At 42.2% G+C, this 24707-nt stretch overlaps 1 protein-coding gene across 12 annotated transcripts in view; it reads left to right on the plus strand.

Moving 5' to 3' along the window:
• MBNL2 (muscleblind like splicing regulator 2) overlaps window positions 1–24707 on the plus strand; it is a 113610-nt gene that overhangs the window by 54283 nt on the left and 34620 nt on the right. For all 12 annotated transcript variants that reach the window (XM_040584412.1, XM_040584413.1, XM_040584404.1 and 9 more), the window contains one exon: window positions 23562–23726. In XM_040584412.1, coding sequence (XP_040440346.1) covers window positions 23562–23726 — 165 coding nt within the window. The remainder of the gene's footprint in view (window positions 1–23561; window positions 23727–24707) is intronic.

The raw sequence follows: 24707 nt of genomic DNA on the forward strand, positions 1-24707 counted from the left end.
AAAGCCTTTTAAAATATCTGGAAGAGGCTGCATCTGTAACAGAATTTATTTACCTAGGAGTCTATGAATGCGTAGATCGCATACATACACATAGAGAGAAATGTGGAATATTTAGTGTGTGCTGTACACCAGAGTTGGTGAACCCAGAATACATTGGACATAGAGTCATTCATGCAGTACAACTGTAATTTGTCCTTGAGATCCTAACACCCAAAAAATTTGCTAGATTAAGGTGAAATGGTAGAATTAAGAGCATTGTAAATGGCTTCTGCAGCTCAGAGAAGCAATTCCTACCCAGAATTATGGAAGGACCTGTGTCTACCTCTAGCAGCTTGGTGGTTGAAGCGTAAGTTGGATTCTAGTGCTCAGGGGAAAAATAGGTCATTAATCCAGTCCCCGGGATGTAGTACCTAAAGTTGTGTCTCTCACTTCTGAACTGTTGGCCCAGGTGTTTAAATTTAGGTTCCCCAAAGTGGAGGCAGGTTGCCTGAGGAGCCCCTTGAGCGAGGGACATCTCCTAGCTGCCTCACTGCTGCACCTGTAGCCCAGCGCTGTGCTGAGGGCTTTGCAGAGAGCAGGTTACAAGTGCGGGTTTGCACTGGAAGAGGCTAATGTCTCCTCCCGCGGGGAGTGAGGCTTCATTCCCAGCTTTTATTTTTTTAAAAAAGGCATGTCAGAGATTCTCAAAACCTATCAAGCACACAGTATTTTTGTTTTCATGCTCGGGTATCTGCTGAAGATTGATGTAATCTTTTCTGTTAATGTTTGAATAGGAGATTGTGCTCTTTTGTTGAGGTTTTCTCTAGTCATCAAAACTGACGCTTGAAAGGTATATAGTAACATCTGAATGCACTCTTCCCTCACCTTTTTAAATTTTTACCTGTAATGCAGCTCTTTGGTGTGGAATTGGAGGCTTAAAAATCCTGTGATGTTGGTTGTTTCTTTATTTTTTAATAGATCTCATATATATATGATGTCTATTATTTAATATATATACATCCTTCATCTCGTCTGTTTCTCAGCAAAGGTTTTCTCTTAAGCATACTGCTGCAGTGTTTTACGCTCAGTGCTTTGCTGATGCAGGAGGACCCTGACCCCACTTGAGTGCTTTGCTTGTTAGTACTTTATTGAGCAAGGACTTCAACAACTTTTTTGCCTTGGTTTTCACTGGCAAGTTGCAGAAGGCAAAGGCCAGGGACTGGGAGAATGAAAAACCACCCACTGTAGAAGATTAGGTTCCAAGAACATCTAAGGAATATGAAATTGCACAAGTCCATGGGACCTGATGAGATGCATCTGTGGGTTCTGAGGGAACTAGTGGGTGAAGTGGCTAAGCCACTATCAATCATATTTGAGAAGTCATGGCAGGCTGGTGAAGTTGCTACTGACTGGAAAAGGGGAAACACAACCCTCATTTTTTAAAAGGAAGATAAGGAAGAGCCAGGGAACTACAGACCAGTCAGTCTCACCTCTGTGCCCAGCAAGGTCATGGAGCAGATGCTCCTGGAAACTATGCTAAGGCACGTGGAAAATAAGGTGATTGGTGGCAGCCAGCATGGCTTCACTAAGGGCAGATCATGACTGACAGATTTGGTGGCCCTCTGCAGTGGGGTTAAAGTATTGATGGATCAGGGAAGAGTGACTGACATCGTCTACCTGGACTTGTGCAGTGTTTCAACACTGTCCCACATGATAGCCTTGTCTTGAAACTAGAGAGACATGGGTTTGACAGATGGACCACTCAGTGGATAAGGAATTGGCTGGATGGTCTCACTCAAATCATTGCAGTCAACAGCTCAATGTCCAAGCAGAGACCCATGATGAATGGCATTCTTCAGGGGCTGGTATTAGGACTGGCACTGTTTAACATCCTTGTCAGTGACATGGACAGTGGGATTGAGCGCACCCTCGGCAAGTTTGCTGATGACACCAAGCTGTGTGGTGCAGTCACCGTGCTGGAGGGAAGGGATGTCATCAGAGGGATCTTGACAGGCTTGAGAGGTGGGACCGTGTGAACCTCATCAAGTTCAACAAGGCCAAGTGCAAGGTCCTGCACATGGGTCAAGGCAATCCCAAGCACAAACACAGGCTGAGCTGGGAATGGATTGAGAGCAGCCCTGAGGAGAAGGACTTGGGGGTATTGGTTGATGAGAAGCTCAACATGCGCTGGCAAAAAGCCAACCCTGTCCTGGGCTGCATCAAAAGAAGCATGGCCAGCAGGTCAAGGGAGGTGATTGTTCCCCCTACTTGGGTCTTGTGAGACCCCACCTAGAGTACTGCATTCAGCTCTGGAGCCCCAACATGAGAAGGACATGGACCTGCTGGAATTGAGTCCGGAGGAGGGCCATGAAAGATGACCAGAAGACTGGAGCACCTCTCCTATGAAGACAGGCTGAGAGAGTTGGGGTTGTTCAGCCTGGAGAAGAGAAGGCTCTGGGGAGATGCTATAGCGCCTTCCAGTAGCTAAAGGGGCCTACAGGAAAGCTGGAGAGGGACTTTTTACAAGGGCTTGTAGCGATAGAACAAGGGGTGATGGCTTTGAACTGGCAGAGGGTAGATTTGGATTAGATCTGAGGAAGAAATTCTTCACTGTGAGGGTGGTGAGGCACTGGCACAGGTTGCCCAGAGAAGCTGTGAATGCCCCATCCCTGGCAGTGTTGAAGGCCAGGTTGGACGGGGCTTTGAGCAGCCTGGTCTAGTGGCAGATGTCCCTGCCCATGGCGGGGGGTTGGAACCAGATGATCTTTAAGGTCCCTTCCAACCCAAACCACTCTATGATTCTGAATCCCTTGATATCATTCAGGCAGCTTAGCAGATACCTATTCTATTAATGACAGGTAAGAAAGATAGCTTTGAGGGAGTCGTGGAAGTAGATATTTCCATGCTGTTTTTTGTCATAGGCAGCCACATCACTTCCTCGCTAAAGTTATTTACTAATCTCCATGCCAAATGTAGGTGGGGGTTTTTGGAAGGATTTTTTTCTGCTTCCATCAGAAAACTTTCCTATAGCTCCAATTCTCATGTGCTTTCTTTTCATTTCCAGCATGGACTTACTCACTGCCAGTTTACCTCTGTTCAGCTGAACGCTCCTGTTATTCTGCAGCTGAAGCAACTGCGTTGCCTCTTCCTGCCACCCCTCCTGGCCACCCCAACTTCTCCTGGGACGTTCACTAGAAATAGGCATACCCCTCCTCAGCCTTTCTTCTACTCAGCCAAAAAAACCCACCATGCTCCATTTCTCTGCTTGTAAGGCTTTCCTTTCCTTGGCAGCCCTTGCCCATGCCTGCTCCAGGCCAAATCCATCTTATCTGGATAAAGCACACACGGCATTGCAAGTAGAAGTTCGTCGTGACAGAAGCAGCCTTGCTGCAGCACCCTGCTGCCTTTCCTAGGCAATACTTGTTTGATACATCCTTGGGCTGTGATTGCCTTTTCCACAGTTTTCTTACACCAGTGTCTCCACTGTCAGTCACTGATTGATCAAAGCATCCATGATGCTCTCTTGTGCCATGGCCGGCTCCATCCCCACATTATAGCCAGACACCTTCCTGTTTGTGTCTGCTGATGCGTGGGGTTCATGCAGTTGCCTAGAAATAACTTCGTTCTTTCATACTAGTTCTTGTTCTCTGGATTTCAAGGTCATCATCTTCTGATATTCTGTCATTGTGATTCTTCTCTCTTCCCATTGCCAGATGAGCTTGAGTCATCAGCACATTTCATTGGCTTATCGAGAGCTCCTAAAAAACACAGATTTGGCGTCCTGGAGACATGAAGCTTAACAGTGCAGTCAAAGCAGTTGCTTTCTGCATCTGTGACTTTATAGCCCCTCCAGCCTGTATCCCCATGGATGTCTTCTCCTGGGACTGATCCCATGTCCAACTAAGCTAATTGTAAACCTCCAGTTTGTCTCATGGAGCACTTCACTGTCCCCATGTTTTCTGTACCTTTTGAAGTGCAGCCTGTTTTGCCTGTTTGCTGTATCGTGCCTCAGTGGTTGTTCCTCTGCCTGGGGAATTAAGTGGAACAGGCTTTCTCTCTGTCAGAGTTATATGCTTTTTGAAGCTGTATTGATAAATCCATTAATTTAAATAATTTGGGAGCTCTCATCTGTGATACCATGACATGAATCCCTACCTGCACATTTCCACAAGGACCCTTTCACAAGAGAAAAGCCATTTACACTTGTAGTCAAGGGTTCTTAAACATTGTCTGGCCAGTGGTGTACATCAATATGTGCTTACACTGTTTCTGTGAATAGCAAGTGGGATTCTATTTTTTTTTTTCTTGCTTCTGCAGGCTTCTTTCTAAAAAAAAAAAAGAAAGAAGGAAATATGTAAGATTTATCTACCCCTCAGTTCTCTTTTTATTCTGAAAGGAATGTTTCATGCTTTTGCAAAGGGTGTGTGTGTTGGACTCTTTGTTTTCTTTTGCTTCTTTTCCCCTTCTGTCAAAATTCCATCTCTGTTTTCCATCAAGGATATGTGAAAAATATTTTCAATATATATCATTAAATGGTTTCCTTGTTCTTATACTGCTCCCTAGGCATCTGCTGCTGCCTGCTTTTGGAAACAGGATACTGGGCTGGATGGACCTTGGTCTAACACAGTACAGCTGTTTTAATATTCTTAAATGCTGAATCATTTGACAGAAAAAGTGATTTTTATTTATTTACATGCAGCTGCAGTGGCTCTTGAGCAGCAGAGTCTGCGGTTTGCTCTTGAGAATATGAGGACAAATTTGGAGGTGTACAACAGCTCATCTAAGTAATTACAGAAGTGTTCCTAATTGTAACCTTCTGTTGAGCACCGAGGCAGTGAGCGTGTGTTGCAGTGAAGTGTGTAACTTGCAGAAAGTCTGGATGTTTGAGGAGAAGTGGCAGAGACCCCAACAGCAGGGAAAGAGGGGATCTACCTGAGCTTGCACTCTGAAGGGAAAAAATGGGTGCCATAGGGGAACAAAACCTGCCTGAGACTTGGTAGCTGTTGCAACTGTTTAGGAAGGGGAATAGGAGAGAACTGGGCAGCGGAGTATCCACATTCTGTAATAACTTATCAAAACTGTAGATGGTAAATGTTTTATTAGATAGTCAGTTTAGCAAAACTTTAAGGGCTCACAACTACAACTTTTCAGACGTTCTTTTTGAAACTTCTGTGTTTTAATGTTGATTTTGATCCTTAAATATGTTTTCCTCTCGATATGTAAGATGATAAAAAGTTAACTTCTCTTTTAAAGAAGCAGACATAGAAATGTGAGCTCTGTTTCCTTATAATGTTGATTTTTTTTGTATTCCTAATTCATATACCCCTGAAGTCAGTAACAGGTTGTGATATGCTGCAGTGAGCCTAGACATGGCTGGGAATCACAGAAATACTGTTATTTAATGACACTGGGCTGACGAAGATGGTCTTGCAATGATAGCTTCGGAATGAGGTCTTCTGAGATCCCTGGGCATTAATTCTACCTGTTTACCTAGCTGTGTGTAAAGGTGCAAGTTTTCTTGGGATTAGGATTTGTGTTCACAGAATTTCCAACCAATTTCTGTATTTGGACATCAAAGTTAGACTTTTATTTTACTTTCACTGTATTTTTACCCATTTAATCATCAGAGCTGATTTTGTAATTAAGTGGATGTATTTATCACCTGATTTAATTTTCTCTAGGGTTATTGTTTTTCACATGCCATTTTTTGAAATTGTTTGATGCACTCATCTTCCACCTGTAGGTTCTTTTTTGTATTTTTAGAAGGTTTTGAAAACATTTACCCTTGTTTTTATGTTACAAATTGTTAGAGCATTTACAGATACTGGGCTTTGTTGACTTGCTGCTCAGGAGTTAGTTAAAGTTGGCCGAATATTTGTCCTAAATACTTCCTCGCTGGGGTACTTGGAAATAGCAGTTTTCAGCTTCTCCACTGATAGTGTACTAGCCAACAAGCAATACATTCTTATCTGACTCTACTGTCCTTGAAACACTTTTCTTTTAAGGAATGCCAACATGTATTTTTATTTTAGGTTTAAACAAAGAAAAAGATTAAAATTCTGGAATACGCATTTATTTTTTTCTAACTGTAGGGCAGCTAAAGAGTCAGAGGAATATTAGGGTTAGCCCCTAATCTATTCATGAACATGAGCAAAAGAAAAGACCAGATGCAGTTTGTTTTATATGTAAGTTACCTTTCCAAACAGAAGATGATGTTTATGTGAAGACCATTAAATAGGTGCTTATGTATAGCTAATTATTTGAACACACTCAAGCTGGTTTACCCTATGTTTTTTGGGACCTGCCAGTGCTAAGGTCCAAGAGGTTGGCGTGGGTTGGATAGCTTGCTTTGCTGTCTTTTCAGCTGGATCCTCAGAGATGGGTATTGGCTTGTGGACAGCACCAGCAATCCCACACCTCCCAGTGTCAGAGTCATCCTAGGTAATCCCTCTGTCTGTGTGGGAAGAGAGAATGAAAACTGAGGGCACTGAATGTTGCTGAGGAGTACAGCATTGTACAGTGCGGTGTCCAATCTCTGCCTGCCTCTGTAGACAGCTTGCTGCTTGAATCCACAAGCCACGGTGCCTGCTGGGGCCACGCACAGGCATGGAGAAATGTTGCAAAATTACTCTCACATTCCATGACCGGCAAATGCTCAAATACCTGTACTCCCCTGCAACATTAGGGGGTTTGGGGCAGGGTGGGTGGGTGGTTAGCGTTGGAGAGCAGTGGTAGCCATCACCTTTCCAGTGTAGCAGGGTTGTCATCTTCCTCTTAGTTGCAGTCAGAGAGATTTGAAAAATACTTCATTGTACATCTGGGGTCTAGTGTGTATGTGAGTTTGTTTTTAATAGCAAGCATAAAAGGTAGATTTAAAACATTAGAATCATGTTTTAGAGGTCTTCATAGGTTATCAGCTCTTTCTGTATCTGCAAGGAGTACATGATGAATTGGCAGACAGCTGTTTGATAGTGTATAAATTGTTGTCTGGTACTCAAATAGCTTAACATCTTCCAACTGTGATTAGAGGTGTCTGAAATTGTCCAGCTTTATGCTGAGACCTTCAGTTCCTCATTAATTCTAGTACTCCATGAGTAGTTAATAATGCTGTGTAAGGCTTTTTATTTCCAAAGAGCCATATTTAATTACGTAGTGATTGGCCTTTATGTTGGGGTTTTTGTTAAATGCTGAGAAAAGTTCTTTTTATCAGACTTGCTGGTGTTTTTGCATTGTTTCCGTGTAGTCTCCAAACTGGTAATTCCACTTGTTAAACTGGGTTGGCTTTTGCAATTTCCTTTGTTGTGGGATTCTCCTTTGCTTCCCCCAGTACGTTCCAGAAATTGTTTGCTTGCAGGCAACTCTATTTATAAACTTGGTTCATTTCTGTTTGATGTTTGAAAAGTTTTTTCATAGCTGTTACCTTTTATCTGGTTTTGCTATGATACACTAAGCAAATGTTCCTTAAGTAGTTAAAACTGAACACTTTATTTGTTAAATACAGCCAGCCAAGGGAATCCTTTGGGCACACATCCCCATTCTTTGCTGGCTCCCTATATCATTGCTCTCAGAATTATAGCACAGGAAGACTAATAAAGCGTGGTCTGCAGTATGGTGGGTGGCTCTACATACGATGAACCTTCTTTTGAGGCCTCAATACCTTTAAGATTCACTGTGTTTCTTCTTCTCAAAGCAGAGTTGATGTTTAAAGCTGTTTTGGCATTCTGTGTTCACTGAAACTTTGAGACTGGGACTATCGTTGCTGAGAAGAAATCTGATAAATAGTTGCTGATGAAATGCTGGGCTTTCAGTTAAAATAAATAAATAAAAACCCCAGAGACATCTGCTGGAGGAGACAATTTTTTTAAAAAATGTTAATAGTGCTGCTGTAGTCTTAATGTCAATTTAAAATTCATTAAAAAATTTTTTCCCCATTGGCAGTTTCTTCCTTTCTACTGAAGTTACTTGCCAAGGAAGATTGAGATTATTTACTATATTCCATGTGATCTGTTGTAAGAAGGCAAGGTAATTCTAATCAGTCTGCTTTTAAGGTATCTAAAAATTTGTGAAAATAAGTGGAACTAAATAATTGAAAAGCTAATAATGATGTGTTTGGGGTGCATTCATGTTTAACGCATCTCCAAAGCAATCTCTGCATCAAGGCTGTTATCTTTAGAGGTACAGAGGTACCCTTATAAAAATCTCACATTTTGTGTGTGGTTGGTCTGCCTATATACATAATCCACATATCCTGTAGTGTGTATCTGGCCTACCAAAGAGAGATGAGTGCAGTTCTTCCAACCTCCTGCATCTTTTACCTGTGTGCTTGTGATCTGTTTGGCAGTATTTAGGGTCAGAGCTTTGCCCTTGTATGAAGATGCTCCATCTGGCTCATAGGTCTTCCAGAGGATCCCTAATGAGTTTTAGGTTCCCATACTGTGTGTGTTGGTACTCAGATACTTACCCCTATAGAGCAGCATATGTGCCTCCAAGACTGACCTGAAGATGTGAAAACATATTTGAAAGTAGATCTTTCTTTTTACTTTCATTGTTTTAGTTATTTACTAAGTAGTGTAGAATAGGGATTTAATAGCCTGAAGAGTGATATTTTGTAGGCAGCCTTGTGAATGAGTGGTAGGAGGTAAATGACGGCTTGTATCAGGAGCTGTATCTTTTGGGCATGATTTTACATTACATTTGACAAAGAAAACCTAACTCTATTCTTTGCCTTGCTAACATGGCAAAATAGCTCCTAGTGCTACATACACCAACCTTCATGTGGTCACTGTTGGTTGAGAGAATCCTCCCTATGCTGTTCTGGAAACCCACAGTGACTATTGCTAGGTATTACAGGCTGCTTAAAATATTTTTAATACGTTGGTGTTAAATTCGTAGCCTTGTATAAACTCCCTCCCGCCCTCCCTCCATCCAGACACTGAATCCCCAGTGATTAAACAAGTGAGATGGTTAAACCCTGTCTAGATTCTGGTTAGTGATTTCATATTTTGACTATTTCTTCTGATGAATGGTACTCATCCATCACAATTTTTCTTCACTGAAAAGCAGCAGGATGGGAAAAAACACTGATTTGGCCAGTTAAATACTTCTTTTCCAGACTGTCTGCAATTACAAAGGCTTTTGAAAAATCTGAATCAAGATTGTTTCAATTATGGTTAACATTTCATACCACGCTACATTTTAACCTGACTGTCCTTCAGATTGAATTTGACATGCCACTGCAACTGTAATCAATTTATGTCTGTATCAGACAAATAAAAATAGAAAATAGAAACAAATACTTCATGGTTCCTGGCTGCGAAAGAGCCATTGTGGTCAAAAGCATGAGATCATTACGCATTTTTTAATTCCATAAAACTTTGGTTTGTGGAGTTTTAGTTTATTATGTTCTTCAGCTTTGTGGTATTTATAAAGAATATTTAAACCAAAGTCCTGCAATGTAGCTGTGATGTATGATTCTCCTGGGAATGAAGACACAGTTCAGCTGCACTGCCAGGACAGGTGGTGAGCCAGGTACCTTCTCAAAAGTCTGCGTGCAGTTTTGAGGACTTTGTGGTTGTGATCTCCTCCTCATTCCTACTCCAGAGAGGAAAGTTCTCAGCGCTTCTGTTCACTCCTGCTAGAGAGCAGAAGGGAGAAGGTCTGTCAACCACAGGTGGTATAATCTTCACTAGAGTTTCTTACTTGGTTGTTAATACCACTTTGGCATAAAAAGCAGTAATGGAAACCTTGGCTGTGCCCTTGGCTTCTGACCGCATCCTGCCTCTCCCCCCCCCCCCCCCCCCCCGGGCACCCAAACAAAGGGAAGCATTTGACAAAAAGGTGTTTGATAGGAACCGCCATCTTGTGACTACTGCTCAGGTAAGGTGCAAGCCATGAAAATGCTTCACCCACATGGGAGAGTTATAAATTCTGTGGTCCTTTGTGGAGAACAGTATTTCAGACCCCGTGTTAGTTTCTCCTGAGAAACAGATGAGTTGTTCCAAGCCTGTGAAGGCTTCCTGGAGATAGACCCTGAAAGCAGTCAGTGTGTCACTGTTGCAGGGGAGCCTGCTTGTCTCCTGTGGAAACTTTAATGGGAAGGAAGAACAAGACACAAAGGTGGTTCCTTTATCCAAATGGGTTTGCACATTTTATAGTAGATCTCTTAATAGTTTATCAGTACTTGATGAACTTTTTTTACCTGCTAAGAGTTAGGGTAGAAAGGTTTCATCTTCAAAATGCTGGAGAAGACAAAGCAGAGAAGTCCTTGTTCAAGTCAAATGGTCACAAGTTTGTTTCTTTCTGCAGAGATCGTTAGTGCTTTGCTGTGACACTGGTAAGACTTGGTACACTAGTACACAATCCCTTTTGATGCAGTTCGAAATATAACAAAGAGTTTGCCTTGAAATGGTGTTTGTATGCTATAGGTATTCTCAGAACACTGTTTGGTAACTCTCTTCTGTGGTGGAGTGCATCAGCTGGGATGTATTATGACTACTTGCATTAAAGTATTTCTGGACAAATGGTCCAGCAGATTTAATTTTTAAGATGTTAGTGAATTATTTGTTTACTGTCATTGTGTTTATATATTTTATTTCTCCCTAAGTGCTTGGAGTTCCTGTGATCATTAGCCTTTGGTTGGGTGTGTTCGTGAAGCATGCATGAGTGTTTTATTGCCAACAGTGCGCCATCATCACCTGGGTTTAATCTTGCCTACCACTTTCCAAGTAATATCCTTTTCTGTGGTTTGTAAGTCTGTCAAAATGCAATTATCTGGGCTGAAACAGATGAGTGACTGACTCAGAGTGTTTATTTAAAGTTTCAGTGAAACACTTCAACCATCTTTGAGAAACAACTGAGGCGTAAATACCTTGGTTTTCCTTCTTAAGTGTTTCTTAACACTGGTTCAGTAATGAACTTTATTTCTCATTGTTTACAACTGAACCTCAAGATCTAGCAGCTGAAGGATTGCTCCGATATCAGTAATTTGCCTTAGGCTGTTTTTCTGAAATTTCACCCAAATTTGGTCATTTTGTAAGCATGAAAACTTGCCATCTCTGCACGCTTGGCAGGGGCTGTGTGCAGGCTGGCGTGCAGACCAGACAGGCTCCGTGTGCACCGAGCTGGCTTCAGACTGAGGACTGAGCACAGCGCTGTCTGTGTCTGCTCCGGCTCACGTCAGGTGCTGGAGCCCGGAGCTGGGAAGAGGCAGTGCAGAAGGTGGGGAAAGGCAGAGGAAGGGGAGATCTGAGACTAGGTGGGAGTTAGCCCAGCTGAACTGGGTGGGAACTGGGAGCTGAGGAAAACGTCTTGGAGAGGTGCTGTCCAGCTAGCATTAGTGTATGCTGTCTTCCAGCCTTCTATTTTCCTCTGCCTCCGTGGGTGTGTGTCACAGACAGCTTTCTGGAGAGGGGGTGGCACGTGGAGGGGGTCAGGTCTCCATCCAGAGGGTGCCGGTGCAGCAAGTGAGGCAGAGCTGGCAGGAGGTGGCCTCCTGGTCAGGCGTTCACTGCTCCCCTGGAGACCAGCGAGCGAATCCCTGAAACTGGCATCTTCACCGCAAGCCCAAGAGCAGTAGGAGTCTAGTGGAGCACCTACATGTGCCGGGCGGATGCAGTGGGAAAGTGGAGGGAGGGCAGAGATCTATCTGCAGCACACATCTGCAGGAACTCACAGCTCTTTAACCATATTTAGTCTTTGTTTATTCTGTGCAGAGTGGGAGTAATGCTGTCTAATATCACAAATAGGGTGAGAAATCATCAATAATTCTGAGAGCCATTCCTAATGTGATCCTATAGAGCCAGCCCTATGGACAGGCCCAAAAGCAAGTAACTATCTTGCATTCAGACCAGAAGATGGATGAACACACGTTGGAGTACTGCTACCCACTGACTGCCAGGGTTAAAAGAAAGACCATTTGACTGCCTATTCACTGTCTGGGAAAAGAAGGCTCTGTAAAATAGTAGATGTGGTCGCGTAATTGAGGTTGACATCACCGCATTTACTCATGACACTGAAGACAGAACCATGGACATCGGAACACACTAGCAGTGGCATTGCCGTATAATAAATGGGAGGGAGTCCGGTGTGTGCATTCCCCTGAAAGTCATGGATATGCCGTGGAAAACCTAGAGGCAGTATTTTAATTTGAGATTAACCTAGAATTTTATTTAGTTGGTGCTGAATCTGTCTTAAGGAAGAGAATAATTATCTGCTCCTTCAACACAGTACTGAAAAGGTATAAGCACTCTCAAGACCACAATCACATATTCTAGTACTTAGATGAATATAACGTTCAAGGAAGGTAATAAGACATCCTAATGTGTCTTATCTTTTCTCATAACCACGACTTAGCTGCCTAATCCTGTAAGCTACCATTTGAGATAAAGATAACTACCTTATACTTCTTGCTGGTTTTGCTAGATCTTCTGGAAGCTTCCTAATACAGGGTGGAGGGGGACAGGCAGCCCTTCAGCAAAAAAGAAAATAGTTTTGTGGCGTTACTGGGATGACAGGGCTTCACTATTTCCTCTTGCTTGAATTTCTGGACCTCTTGCCACCCTTTTCCCCTCTCTTTTTTTTTTTTTTTTTTTTTTTTTTTTTTTTTTTTTTTTAAGCTGATGTAGTTTGTGATTCTCTGGGTATTTCTCACTGAAAACTCTCATGTCCTGCTGCTTCAGGGCAGGGGTCTCACTGCCCGGTTTTCCAGTTCCCTGAAGAGGGAAATCCGAGGTGTGTTGGATTGCAAGAAAAGATAAAACTGAAACATACCACTGATGTTAAGAAACCAATTCCCAGAAGAGGAGGAGCTTGAACTGGGTATGGAAAAGACAAGGAAAGGTGCCTGCTGACCTTTTTCTTTTTATGTCGGGCATACTTGGTTGCTCTCTGTGGGTGGTCCCGTAGTGGTACGGTGTCTTTTCATCTTGATAACTTGTTTGCCATTTCTCATGTGGTTATAGATAGTACGGGGGATTTTACATGTGATTCTTCTTTGGAAATACAAATGTATTTTCATCTTTAGGAGTTTTTAATTTCTGCTTTTTAATGCAGTTCCAAATGCATGGAGCTTCTAACACAACCAAGAAGTTTCTGTGCATTTTCAGCAACTTTCCAGTGGGTGAGCTGGTGTCAGACTCCAGCCCTTGCTAGCTCATCCAGGGAGCAAAGCCGATGATTTATTAATAACGCAGCTGCGGTTCCAGCACTGCCACTGAGGGCGGGTAAACACTCCTCCTCTGCAGAGGGACAAGGTAGTGTACTTTTCACCTCTGCAATTACATGCAGCGTTCTCGGCAATTTCTGTCTTTAACTCGACCATTGCTTTTTCCATTTGTTTCTAAAGTGATTGGCCAAGAAAGTGTGGAATCCCCAACAGGGAAGAGGGCCAGTGAGCCCGAGCTGGACTGGGAGTCCTGGTGCGTTGTTTGGCACACACACAGGTGTGGGGTGGCCTGGCCAGGGTGAAAGCATCCCTGCCAGAAGTGGCAGAGGGGCTTGCCAGCAGCAGAACAGGTCATCCCTGTAGCAGTTCATGGCTGCTGGGCATCCAGCTTGAGAGCTGAGGTTTGTGCCATGCTGGTGGCCAAGGCAGTCACTTGCTCCTGGTACATTAGATCCACCTTTCTCTATGGAACACCAGTGAGGTCCCTTGGTACCTGAGGGACTTGCTACATCATACTGATGGCCTTTTCCACACGGTGGGACTCTTCCAAATAACAGGCCTTTTCCAAATCTTTGATTCACTGCAACTCTCAAATGAACCATCTTCTCAAGTCACCTTGGGCAGGTGACTCGCTGTAGAAAGCTAATTCAGTTTTACAGCAGTCTGCTGTTTGCTTCTGATCCGATCAGCCAGCCTCCTCACTGCCAAGGCGTGTCTCCTGCTCCTTTTTGGTGCCATATAACTGATTTTATGGCTTTTCCTGAGGCACATTAAGATTCCTGCTGCATTGTTGAGGGAACCGTTGCCAGCGTACCAGCCCGTTGCCTTGTCCTTGCTGGGCTGCTCACCATCTAGGCTCACAGCCATCGCAGCAGCGAAGACCTGCGTTCATTACTTGCTCGCTCTTTTCTAGCCTGGTTAGACATGTGGTATGGATGCTGGAGGGTGTAGTCTGTGTGCTTAGACTTGGTGGCTTTCCTTCATAGGCCACCGAGAGAGCAGTAGGGTGTCTCAGGGCTTGACTGTCTGTTCTGCAGTTATCTTTGCCTACCTTTTCGCTGCAAAATGATGTTTCCATGCCAAGGGAGTTTAATCTCGGTCCTGTTCATATGAGCAAGGTTGCACATTAAAGTCAGCATACATCTGCTTGAAGGCTTTTATGGGAATTGTAAAGGAGGTGAGTAAAGAAGAGGTACATCAGGAAGTTGCACCATGCCATGGCCATCTTCTTGCTTGGTCTTCTGTTCTTCTGCTACACTGCTGTTGCCTTTTCTCTTGCCAGCTGACCTGCAGTCAATCAACTTACCTTTCTTTACTGGCATTACTTCTGGAATGGCTGTTTTTGTCCGCTCTTGAGATACTGAGAAAAGTTGAAGAAAATTGCCTCTTTCCAAGCTCTTTTCTTCTTCTTTTACAGTTCAGTCTAGTTAAAACTTAATGGTGGAGTATGTTGTTTACCAGCAAAAAATCCATGTCACTTGCAGTTACCGTGTAACCCCACTTGCAATTTACACAGCTCTCTTCTGTCTTCCATGGAAACACTTGATCGTTGTGATGGGTAGGTACATTAAAGCTGCCCAGCCATCAGTTAACTGTGTGCAATGCTGAGTATCATGAGACTCCATAAAGATTTTAGACACTTGTTCTATAATGTTCTATAATGTTCTATCTGTGGATACGTTGATTTCTCTGAATGGGCAGAGTTGGAGGGCATAAATCACTGCTCTGCTGCTGCAGCCTGTTCGGAGTTGCATGGCAGGCTGCACCTGGTCCTTCCACGGGAGGAGCTGTGTGTTTTTTAGAGCCCTGTACAAGGTGACTTCGCATCCTGTGAAGGGTCTCACCACCCATGTAATAGAAATCAGGCGTCTGAGGAATTTTAACTAAATGAGGTCATGCTTCATTCTGCTTGCTTTATGTTCGTTCCATAAGGGTCTTCCCCTGTACTATGCGTTGGCTGCCTCTCGTTCCATGAAAGTTGCCTGTGTGCGTTAGAGATTTATTTCAGGGGTTGTCCACAGTTGCTTGTGATGTACTGATTGACGCTGGTAGCCAAACATGAAACTTAGATAAAAATAACTGGTTTAGATTTGAGTGCCAGTGAGGGGGGGAAATGGGAAAAGAAAAAGAAAAGGAGCTGCGTAATTGGGGAAGAAATAATCTTTATTTCCTTATTATTCTCAAATTATTTTCAAGGCAGTAAACACAGAAATAAAATAAATTGGTATTAGTTTAAACTGTTGTTTGTTTCTTTGAATTTTCTTTGTCTTAGTTGTTAGAGTAATTTCAAGGATGTTTGTCAAATGGCTTACAGTTTCATAAGTGTCTTTATTTTTTGGTGTCTGCAAAAATCTGCTTGAGTTCTCTCTCTTCTGAGCAATTTACTGTTGAGTACACTTCCCTTGATATTGCAAGGCAAATTATTAAACCATTCTCTATAGCCATCCTTCTCAACATTTGTTTGAAAGATCATCTTGAGAGACTCAAAGCTCTTTGTGCATTGCAAATGTGCTCTTCAGCAGAACGTTTTGTCTTTTTCCATTTAAATGAATATCTCCTGTTAAGTCTTTAGTGTTAAGACTCTTACATCATTTAGACATTCCATTTTTTTGTAAGACTTCCATTTTTCTTCAGTATTTTTCTATTTCTTCTGTCGGTTACAGACAGTTCTTGTTCTCTAACTTTATGAATAAAATGATCATTTTTATTTTACCAGCTTTCAGTTTCTTACAAATAATTGAAATTTTCAGAAGAGCAGCTAATGGGTTTTCTTGGCTTGTTGGAAACTGAAGCAAGCTGAAGTCACCTGAGAATTTTTTGCCTTCTCTTCCTTTCCTACTTTAAAGTAAGAAAGTGAATTTGCTTTCCACTTTTTCTAGAAACAGAAGTGTGTAGGTGCATATAAATATGTATGCACACTCACTAACTTCAGTGGGTGGACTTGCAAGGTGGCTTTAGAAGTACAGAATTAATTTATCAGCAGTTTCCAAGTTTGTTTTTGTTGGTTTTATTTGTTTTCTGGTTTTGGGGGTTTTTTGGGGTTTTTTTTACAGGAAAATAGATCCAACAATCCAACAGCTGAAATATTTCAAGTGCAATATAAGAGATGCTTGTGTTTTTTTGAAATACTTTTTTTCATCTAGGTCTTTGTGCTGGTTAGGTGTATGGCACCAAGTGAGGTCTGAGGCATTTGAACTCTCCATTAAAAGCTTAGTGTTTCTGTTACTAGGACAGTTTGGTCCTTTTGACATTATTTTTCTTTTTCTCAAATAGTTCAAGTATGTCTCATTTTCAAGATAAGGGATCTTATTCTGATCTCCATTTCTTTCTATGAAATTAGGTATGTTTCTACTTAGGCTAAAAGAATCATGTTTTCATAAGCATGCATATTTGCAAGTCAACATACTCTAGATGTGAAATTATGCAAAATTAAAAAAAAGTTTGAAGATTTTTTTATACCTTAAGGAAGAAGTAAAATGCTAAGTTACATTTTTAAAAATCTATGACTAGTCATTCTTAAAACGTAACTAAATCCCCTAAGTCCTTGCACATATGCTTAACTCTGTGGGCATGTGTAGCCCTACAGATTCTGTGAGATGGTACATATTCACAGCAAGTGCAAAGGGAATACTTTAATGAAAATGTGTTATCTGGTTTTTTACTTTCTGAGAGAAGTTGGGAAGCAGATAGACCTGCATAGGAACACTGAATTCCCACATTGTGATGCTAGATGGAAAATAGTTGTAAACTCAGTCCAAACTGAAGTCTAGTGGTTTTTCTTGAGTGTTGAAAGTGCCGTTGGTTATTGAGCTCTCATGTACTAAAATATATAGGGAAATGCATAAATGCAAGGCCTGTAGAACAAGAGGAATCATCCCTCTGCATATGAATACGTAGTCAGTGTTTTCTTTAGTTGTTTTTTGTGGGTTTTCTTTTTTTTTTTTTTTTTTTTTTTGGTATTTCTGCATTTGAAAAATAATACCTGAACTGAATGTTTTGGGGTGGTAGAGTTAGTGTGGCTGTCTATAGACAGGAGCAGAAGCTTGAGTATCTCAAAATACCCTGCCCTCCTATTGACTGGGACTATTTTTAGCCCCAGGGAGCCTGGGATTATTGGAATTGAGAAGTTCCTGATTATGCAATGGTGAAATTGTTAAATTGATTGATTGAGGCCACACACGTTCCCAACCAGAATTTGCTGAGGGGCTGCCTAGGAGGAATCCCAAAGGAGATGAAACAGTTTGTACTCTTTGTCAGAAAGTCTTCCAGAGGAGTGTTTATGGCTTAGGTACCTCTGCAGCTGCTGGCACTGCTGTCTCTGTGGCTGTTCTTGCTGTGTGCTGCCGCTGCCCCAGACAGTGGCCTCTTGCTCTGCCAAGGTTTGAACAGTATGTAATATCTTCAGGTATGTAATACCAATACCAAGCAGATGATGTCTAGCTCACCAGCATGCCCACAGTTGCAAGTGCATTAGTTTATTAAAATGTGACCTGACCTTTACAGGCATGTACAAGTTTGCTGAAGCTGCACGACACAGAAAATTGTGGAGTTTGTTTTTTTTTTTCTTCCAGTAGGAGAGGTGGTTGTGGCATCAGGTGATTATTACTTTTTTTAAAAAATATTTTTTTGGTGTATCCAAACTCCAGGAGATATTTGGACCTCAGAGTGTCTATGGAAACCAGAAAATCTTTTTGCCCTTGTAGAACCGGTTGCTCACATGCCTTCTAAAACCATCCATGTCTTGGAAGTCATATCCTTTTTTCTTTTCTTCCCCCATAAGACTGCATATTTAGTCCTGAGAGATCATGGAATTTCATCAGCATTTGTTACCTTTAGTTTGTTTTCTTAAGGAAACAGGTTTTGCATAATTGCACTATCTGTGTTTTTGCCAGCATCATCCTCACACCCTAATAACTTTTGAACACCCTGGCCAATTTCAGGCAAAGTCGCCGGAAGCAGGCATCTCAAAGACATACTGTAAAGTTCTTAGTGGTTATGCAAAAATTAGTGTCTGGGTAGAAGACAGAGATCCACATTACTGTCCCGTTAAGGAAAAGGCTAGAGCGTGCATGAGCTGTTCCCGAGCATGGCCTGCCAGCCACATGCACATTTTGGCCGGCCCTTCAGGGCACACACAGCTTGAGCAGGTTATATTTATCGTGTGAGTTGTTTCCTTGTCTGTAGTTAGGAGGGGTGGGAGGGTGTTCTGGGGGAGAAGGAAGGAGGGAGGTGGGCGTTTGGGGAGAACAGAGGTGGGTGGGGTGGAGCAAGGTTGGGAGCAAGAGACTGACGTCTGCAAGGAAGCAGGCCTCCTTGTTTCTGCTCCTCGTGGGATAACCTGTCTTTTAAGGGTGATGGGGTGTCCCGTGCGAGACGTTAGGCTGTGCAGTGAGATGGGGGAGGCACGCTCTGTTATTTCCCACTAACAGCATCAATGAGTTGCCTCAGTTAACTTTGGATTTGTACACTTGGCTTCAGGCTGGAATTTCCCCATTTCAACTACTTAAGGAAAATATAATTAATCGGATTGGTTTGATGATTGATAACACTGGTGCTTTGATAAGGTGGCAGGTAACCACAGCTGCCATCATCCCAAAGTATGAGGTAAAGTGTAGAGGGAGTCTTAATTTAGCCGGTATGGTTTAGAAAGCCTAACACATATCCCTTAGGGTTCAAACCTGAGGCAGGCACACTAACAGAAGAAAACATGACGACGTTGCATGGTGATGCTTCTCCTGTAAGAGCAGCCTTCAAAGACAAGGAGGTTGTCCATAGGTGCAGCCCAGCTCCTCGCAGCTGTGCACATCGAGAGGACGCGAGGCAGCTGGAGTAAGTCAAAACTAGACAGGTTCAGGCTGAATATAAGGCAAATCATCTTCATTGTGAGGACAGCTAAGCAGCAGATGAGATTGCGCGGAGAGGTTGTGCAGGCTCCACCCACGGAGCTTTCCAAGACCTGGCTGGAGCAACCTGGTCTGGCCCCAGGACTGACCCTGCTCTGAGCAGGTTGAACTGGGGACGTCTCAATGTCCTTTCCAACCTGAGTTAGCTTTTCCTTCTGCCAAAAAACCCCCGCCGTGTTGTGCTGCAGAAAAGTGTCTTACAGCAGTTCTGGATTGACTGTATAGGTTGGGGGTGTTACATTTATGAATGGGATATCAATGATAAGCATGCTAAGAATATGTATTGAACCCTGTCTTAAGAGCAGAATGCAGTACCTGAGCAAAATGGTTGTGGATGCATTAGTTGATTCTTGGCTCAAGAGATGAAAGAAACATTGTTCTGCTTTTTTTACAGTTTTATTTTATTCAAAAATCTTATTTTTATGAAAGATAAAGGTAATTTTAGTAAGTAAAACCGAACTCATTTATTAGGCATAAGCAATTCCCAGCCTGGGCCTGGATGAATTATTATTTTTGTTGCTGCTAAAGAAAAAGTAAAATACTGAAGAAAGCTGTGGATTTATAAAATATTCAAGACACGATGTGGCCATACAACTTCTAGACAGGAAATGGGTTCTTAGTATTTTAATATGCAAAGTTATGGGCTGTTACTTCTGCACTCACCTTGTTTTGTTTGTTTTAAAATTATAATTCTTAGCACATGCTTAGCTTTTTAATACAGTCTGTGGGCTGTCTTGTGCCATTGATTTTAAGCAAACTACTTGTTGTTCTTAGTAGGGAAATTATTCATTTAAAATAATAATAATCAAAAAATAAAGACAGGAATGTGTCATGGCTTGTTCAAGAACGTGGTTTTGATATTAAGCCAGCCAGGTAGCAGCTCCGAAGACCATTGCCCCTGCAGAAGTGGAGCCTCTTACTACAGTGCCTGGGTGATGGGCACTGGAGTCCTTTGAGTCCCCAGCTCCTTGGTGCGCTCTTGCCCTCTCTCACTTCTATACTGAATTGAAGCCTGTGGCGCACCCGCAATGCAAGCCACAGCTTGTTCCCAGTCTGGATAATCAGCAGCAGAAAAGTAGTTTTTCTGCTAAAACTTTCTATTACCCACCTCAAATGTGTCCCTATGCATTAGGCTAGGCTAGTTCTAGAGGACAAAGGCAGGGAAATGAAAGGTCAGAGGCAGGTACCATCCTTGTAGGATGAGGGGAGTCGCAGAGTGCTGGGAATTTAGTGTGATAATCTGTTTGTTGTTACTACCCATTGCAGATAAGGAAACAGCTCATTGAAAGTGGTATTTTCAGGTGAACTCTCATGGGAAGTGCACAACAACTTACGATGTGCTTGTTGATAACCTTCGCTTCATGGATGACAGGAGTTTCTAGGGACCGAGTTTCAAACCAATCTGTCTGCGCCCTCAGTTTCAGGACTCTGACTCATATGTGGGAGCAGGTTAAAAGTTGTATGAAGCAATTATTTTTCCTGTTGCCTGCCTCATCCTGCTGATGGAATTTGTGCCGCCGTGCACCAGGGGACTGAGTGTCTGTGGAGCAGTTCCTGAGCTGCTGTGGTTTTACAAACAGTGATGAACCAAGCCTCACTCCAGAGGCTTGATACTGATGCACCCTAAAGTTAAAGCACTCAGTTTCGTCTCGGTATTTGTTACAAGGTGGCCTTGCTAGCCTAGTAGTTTTTTGCAAGAATCCAGAGTGGACTCTTACTGTAGATGTTGACCCAACCAACATGTTGAATAACCCTGCATGTTGTGTACAGCTGACTGCTTTGCTGCTTGGTTCATATGTGCTGTCATCTCAGTTGGACTTAATATTTGCCTTTCTAATAAACAAAAAAATCCAGGATCCCATTTGACTAAGATGGACACTACAAGTTTGAATTTTTGTTCTTGCAATGATTGGTATTTGGGAGTCAGCCCTGTTCCTCTCTGAAACTAATCTCATCAGGAGTTCACAGGGACATGGAGCATTTGTTAAAAAGGGAATGAAGAGTGCTTATAGGTGTTTTCCCACAACTGTTGTAGGTCCAGAAAGCTGGTCTCAGAATTTATTTAATTTTGGTAGCTAGGGCTGGATTAATCTGCTCACTATTTTCAGTGCTCATTCCACTGCGGTTTATTTTGGGTCATTTAATTTCAACAAGGCTTGATCTGTTTACAGCGCTTTCTATAGTAGCATGACAGGGCCACACAGCTCTCTTACAGTACGTTCTTTGGTAACCAGGAGCTCAAAAAACTAGTAAATGAGGGACATACATGAATAAGTTTAGAGAGGACAGTACATTTTTGTATGGTTGGATTATTTTGGAAAGTTTTCTGAAATAACCAATCTTTTGTGTGCTGTGGGTTGCTTTGCAGAGCTTGAAGTGATGGTATATAGTAGCCGTGTGCTTTCAGAGATAAAAGTGGAGGGCTGTCTGAAGGCACTCTTCAGACTTAAGGTACTTCAGAAGACACTGTGGCTGAGAGTTGCTCTCAATCTTTATTTGAGGAGCACTTTCGTTTCCATAGGTAGGTATTTCCATGAGGTAGACGAGTTTGATTTGGTTTTGCTGTTCTAATTTTCAGATTTGATGTATGAACCATTCATATACAAAGTTGGTTAGGGTTAAATAGATCCCAGTTAAAAATGTCTTAATCGGTTGGCCTCATCAGCCGACACAAAAGTGTATATGCTCATTGCCTGCACTGAGCATGCACCAGCTTAAGGTTATGAAGGCGACAGCCTTGCTCCCCCCAAATGGAAGAGCCAGCCGCCTTCTGCGTCCATCAAATTGTGACTATTTCTGGTTCTGTTCATGCCAGCTGACGGAGTAGTTTTCCTTTTGTGTACTTCATTAAACCAGACAGGATTAGTGACTCACACAACAGAAGTCAGAAGGAAGGCATGATGTCCTGACAATGGCTGCATCTATACTAGCAGATTAAAACAGCACCAAGAAGTGTTCCTGAGTGCCAAGACTGTGTCTTTTCTCAAATTTTTATTTTTTTTTTAATTCTTCTGGCCTCTGCCATTCAGCATACTCCAGAGCAGTGGCCAGGTGCAGTTCAGGAAAGGTCTGTTCTCAGTAGTTTGATCGTGTGGAAATGGCTGGTGGCATTCCAGTGGGCCTTGGTGCATGAGAACCTTCCTGAACAGGTTTGTCACTCCTGTGTAGGTAGTTACTAATCCTTACAGCAGATTACAGGCAAAATCAGAGGTGTTTTGGTGTCTGAGTAAGCAGTATATAACATTAACACTGTTTATTCTGGGACACTCGAAGTGTACTGAAGGTTTTGTAGCAGAGCGTGTGTGTGTATGCATACAGAGAGTCGGTGCACATGTGGAGTGTGTGATGTGCTTGTATAGGGATCTTAATGTTTTCTTGACGATAGGAGGATATTCCTGCTTGGCTACAAATTGTAAAGCCCTTATACCAGTGCACAGAAAGTTTAAAAGGTGTTTTTTAAAAACATCTCAATTTGGAAACTTACCTTGTACAAGTTGAGTGTGTCAAGCGCAGTTGGAGTAATGCTCTAGGTCTTATGGCCACAACTCTTAAAATTTTGTGACTGTTTGTGAGCTGTGTCATGGAGGAGCTTCAGATCTCAGCAGTTTCTGCCCCATAGCTGCATAACCTGCCAGTGCACTCCACGATTTCTCTTTCTGGGGGAAAACATATCAGCACATAATATGCTGCTCTACTTACGTTTTGGTCAGCATGCACTGCTTGTAGAGGTGTGCTCCATGTCCGTCTCCTCCAACACAAGCCATCTCAGAGGTGACTGCCCACCCTTGTTTTTATTGTCTTGTAACTGTCTAAAAATTCCTGCTTTCAGGTTGATCAGGAGGTCTCCTTTTGCTGTGTGCCTTCAGATTTAGCTCCATGCGCCACTTCTAAATTTAGGTTGCGAAAGTACCAGCTTGACTTCTGTTCTTTTATACTTGAATGGAAATAGTTCAAAGTTGTGCTGATGTAATAAAAACAGGAGGCTGGAAGGCAGTGAACTGGAATAAGGGTGAACATACAAGAGAACATGAGCAGAGAGTGGTCACTTTAGATCCTTACAGTGATGAGCACACAATTATTTTTTAATACAATGTACTTAAAAGCTTCATTTCTCTTAAAGAAGGCTTAAATTTGTTACTCATAATGTAAAGTAATTTATAAAAAATATTTATGTTACGGTAACACCAGATACTCTAGCCAGGATACCATGAGAGGCAGTTCAGGCGGTCAGGATAATAGAGTATTAATTGTAGGGCAGTGATCGGTACTTCACAATAAAAATGCTGTTTCAGAGTCTTTCTCTTGTTTTTCATGGCTAATAGCCTTAGTGATCAATCAGAGGTAGTGGGCTGAGGCAGAGCTTAAGGCCATCAGCTCCTCCCAAGCCTGCTATATAGTTCCCAGGAAACACCCTGTATTTCATTAGTTCTTGCTTAGTTTATGGTGTAATATTTCGCTTGAAGGCATTAAACTATCATCAAAAGCAGCAGACCAATTAGTGTGACTTCTTTTTCCAGGGTCGCTGTACAAGGGAGAACTGCAAGTACCTTCACCCACCAACACACTTAAAAACTCAACTGGAAATCAATGGCAGGAACAACTTAATCCAACAAAAAACTGCAGCAGCAATGCTTGCCCAGCAAATGCAGTTCATGTTTCCAGGGACACCACTACAGCCAGTGGTAAGTATGTTTCTCTGGTGGTGTTAATGGTAAGTAAAGTTGAAGACTATACTGACCCACAGAGGTTCTCTAAACTACTATCAATAAAAATAGTCCCCATCTGTTGACTTAAGGAATTGCCGAGATGCTAGAGATATGGTCATTTATATCTGCATTAGAAGATATAATGGAGTGTTGCTGTGGATTTGATATATTTTTTTTATCCCACAATAATTTGCATTTTCTCCCTCTCTTTTTTGTTTTTTTTTTCCCCTTCATTGAGTTCATGTCAGGTTTAGTCTAGATTTATGAGTGTTTTACCAATAATCCTTCTGGAGGGGAATTATTATTATTATTATTATTATTATTGTTATTATTATTATTATTATTATTATTATTATTATTATTATTATTATTATCAGCAGCAGCAGCAGCAGCAGCAGCAGGTAGTAAGCTGTTTGAGTAGGAATGCAAAGTTTCTCAGGAGTCTATGAGTTTGAATGACTTTAAATAGTATTTAATCCCAGTACCAGTAACAAAGGTTAATGTCATTCTGGCTTTTCTTACTCTCTTGAGATCTGAAATGTCCCAGGATAAGACAGAATTGCTGGTGCATGCACTTTACAAACTTGACATTTTATCTTAAGGTAATGTGTATAGTGCCCGGAACACTTCAAATCCAGAAGGTGACATAAAACCAGAGTCTTACATGCATGAGCAGCGTCTTTGGATACACATTAAAATGATCAGTTGCTCTGGGCTGCCCTTGCAGTTGAGCTCCTCATTGTACCAGACTTCCAAAGCTTCGTTAGGCAAATAATCAGAATTAAACTTTTCACACATGGCTGCTAATGATGCTTTCTCAATCTGAATGCCTAGTGTTAGGCATCCCACTGGAGTGGGATTTCTTTCTCTAAGTTGAGGCATCTGGAGTGTTGGCATCAACTTCTGAGTTGGGCTTCCAAGGTCCGTTTATAGTTTATCAAAAGACATAGGCACTTC

Source organism: Falco naumanni, chromosome 2 (assembly GCF_017639655.2).
Source record: "Falco naumanni isolate bFalNau1 chromosome 2, bFalNau1.pat, whole genome shotgun sequence".
Classification (NCBI taxonomy): domain Eukaryota; kingdom Metazoa; phylum Chordata; class Aves; order Falconiformes; family Falconidae; genus Falco; species Falco naumanni.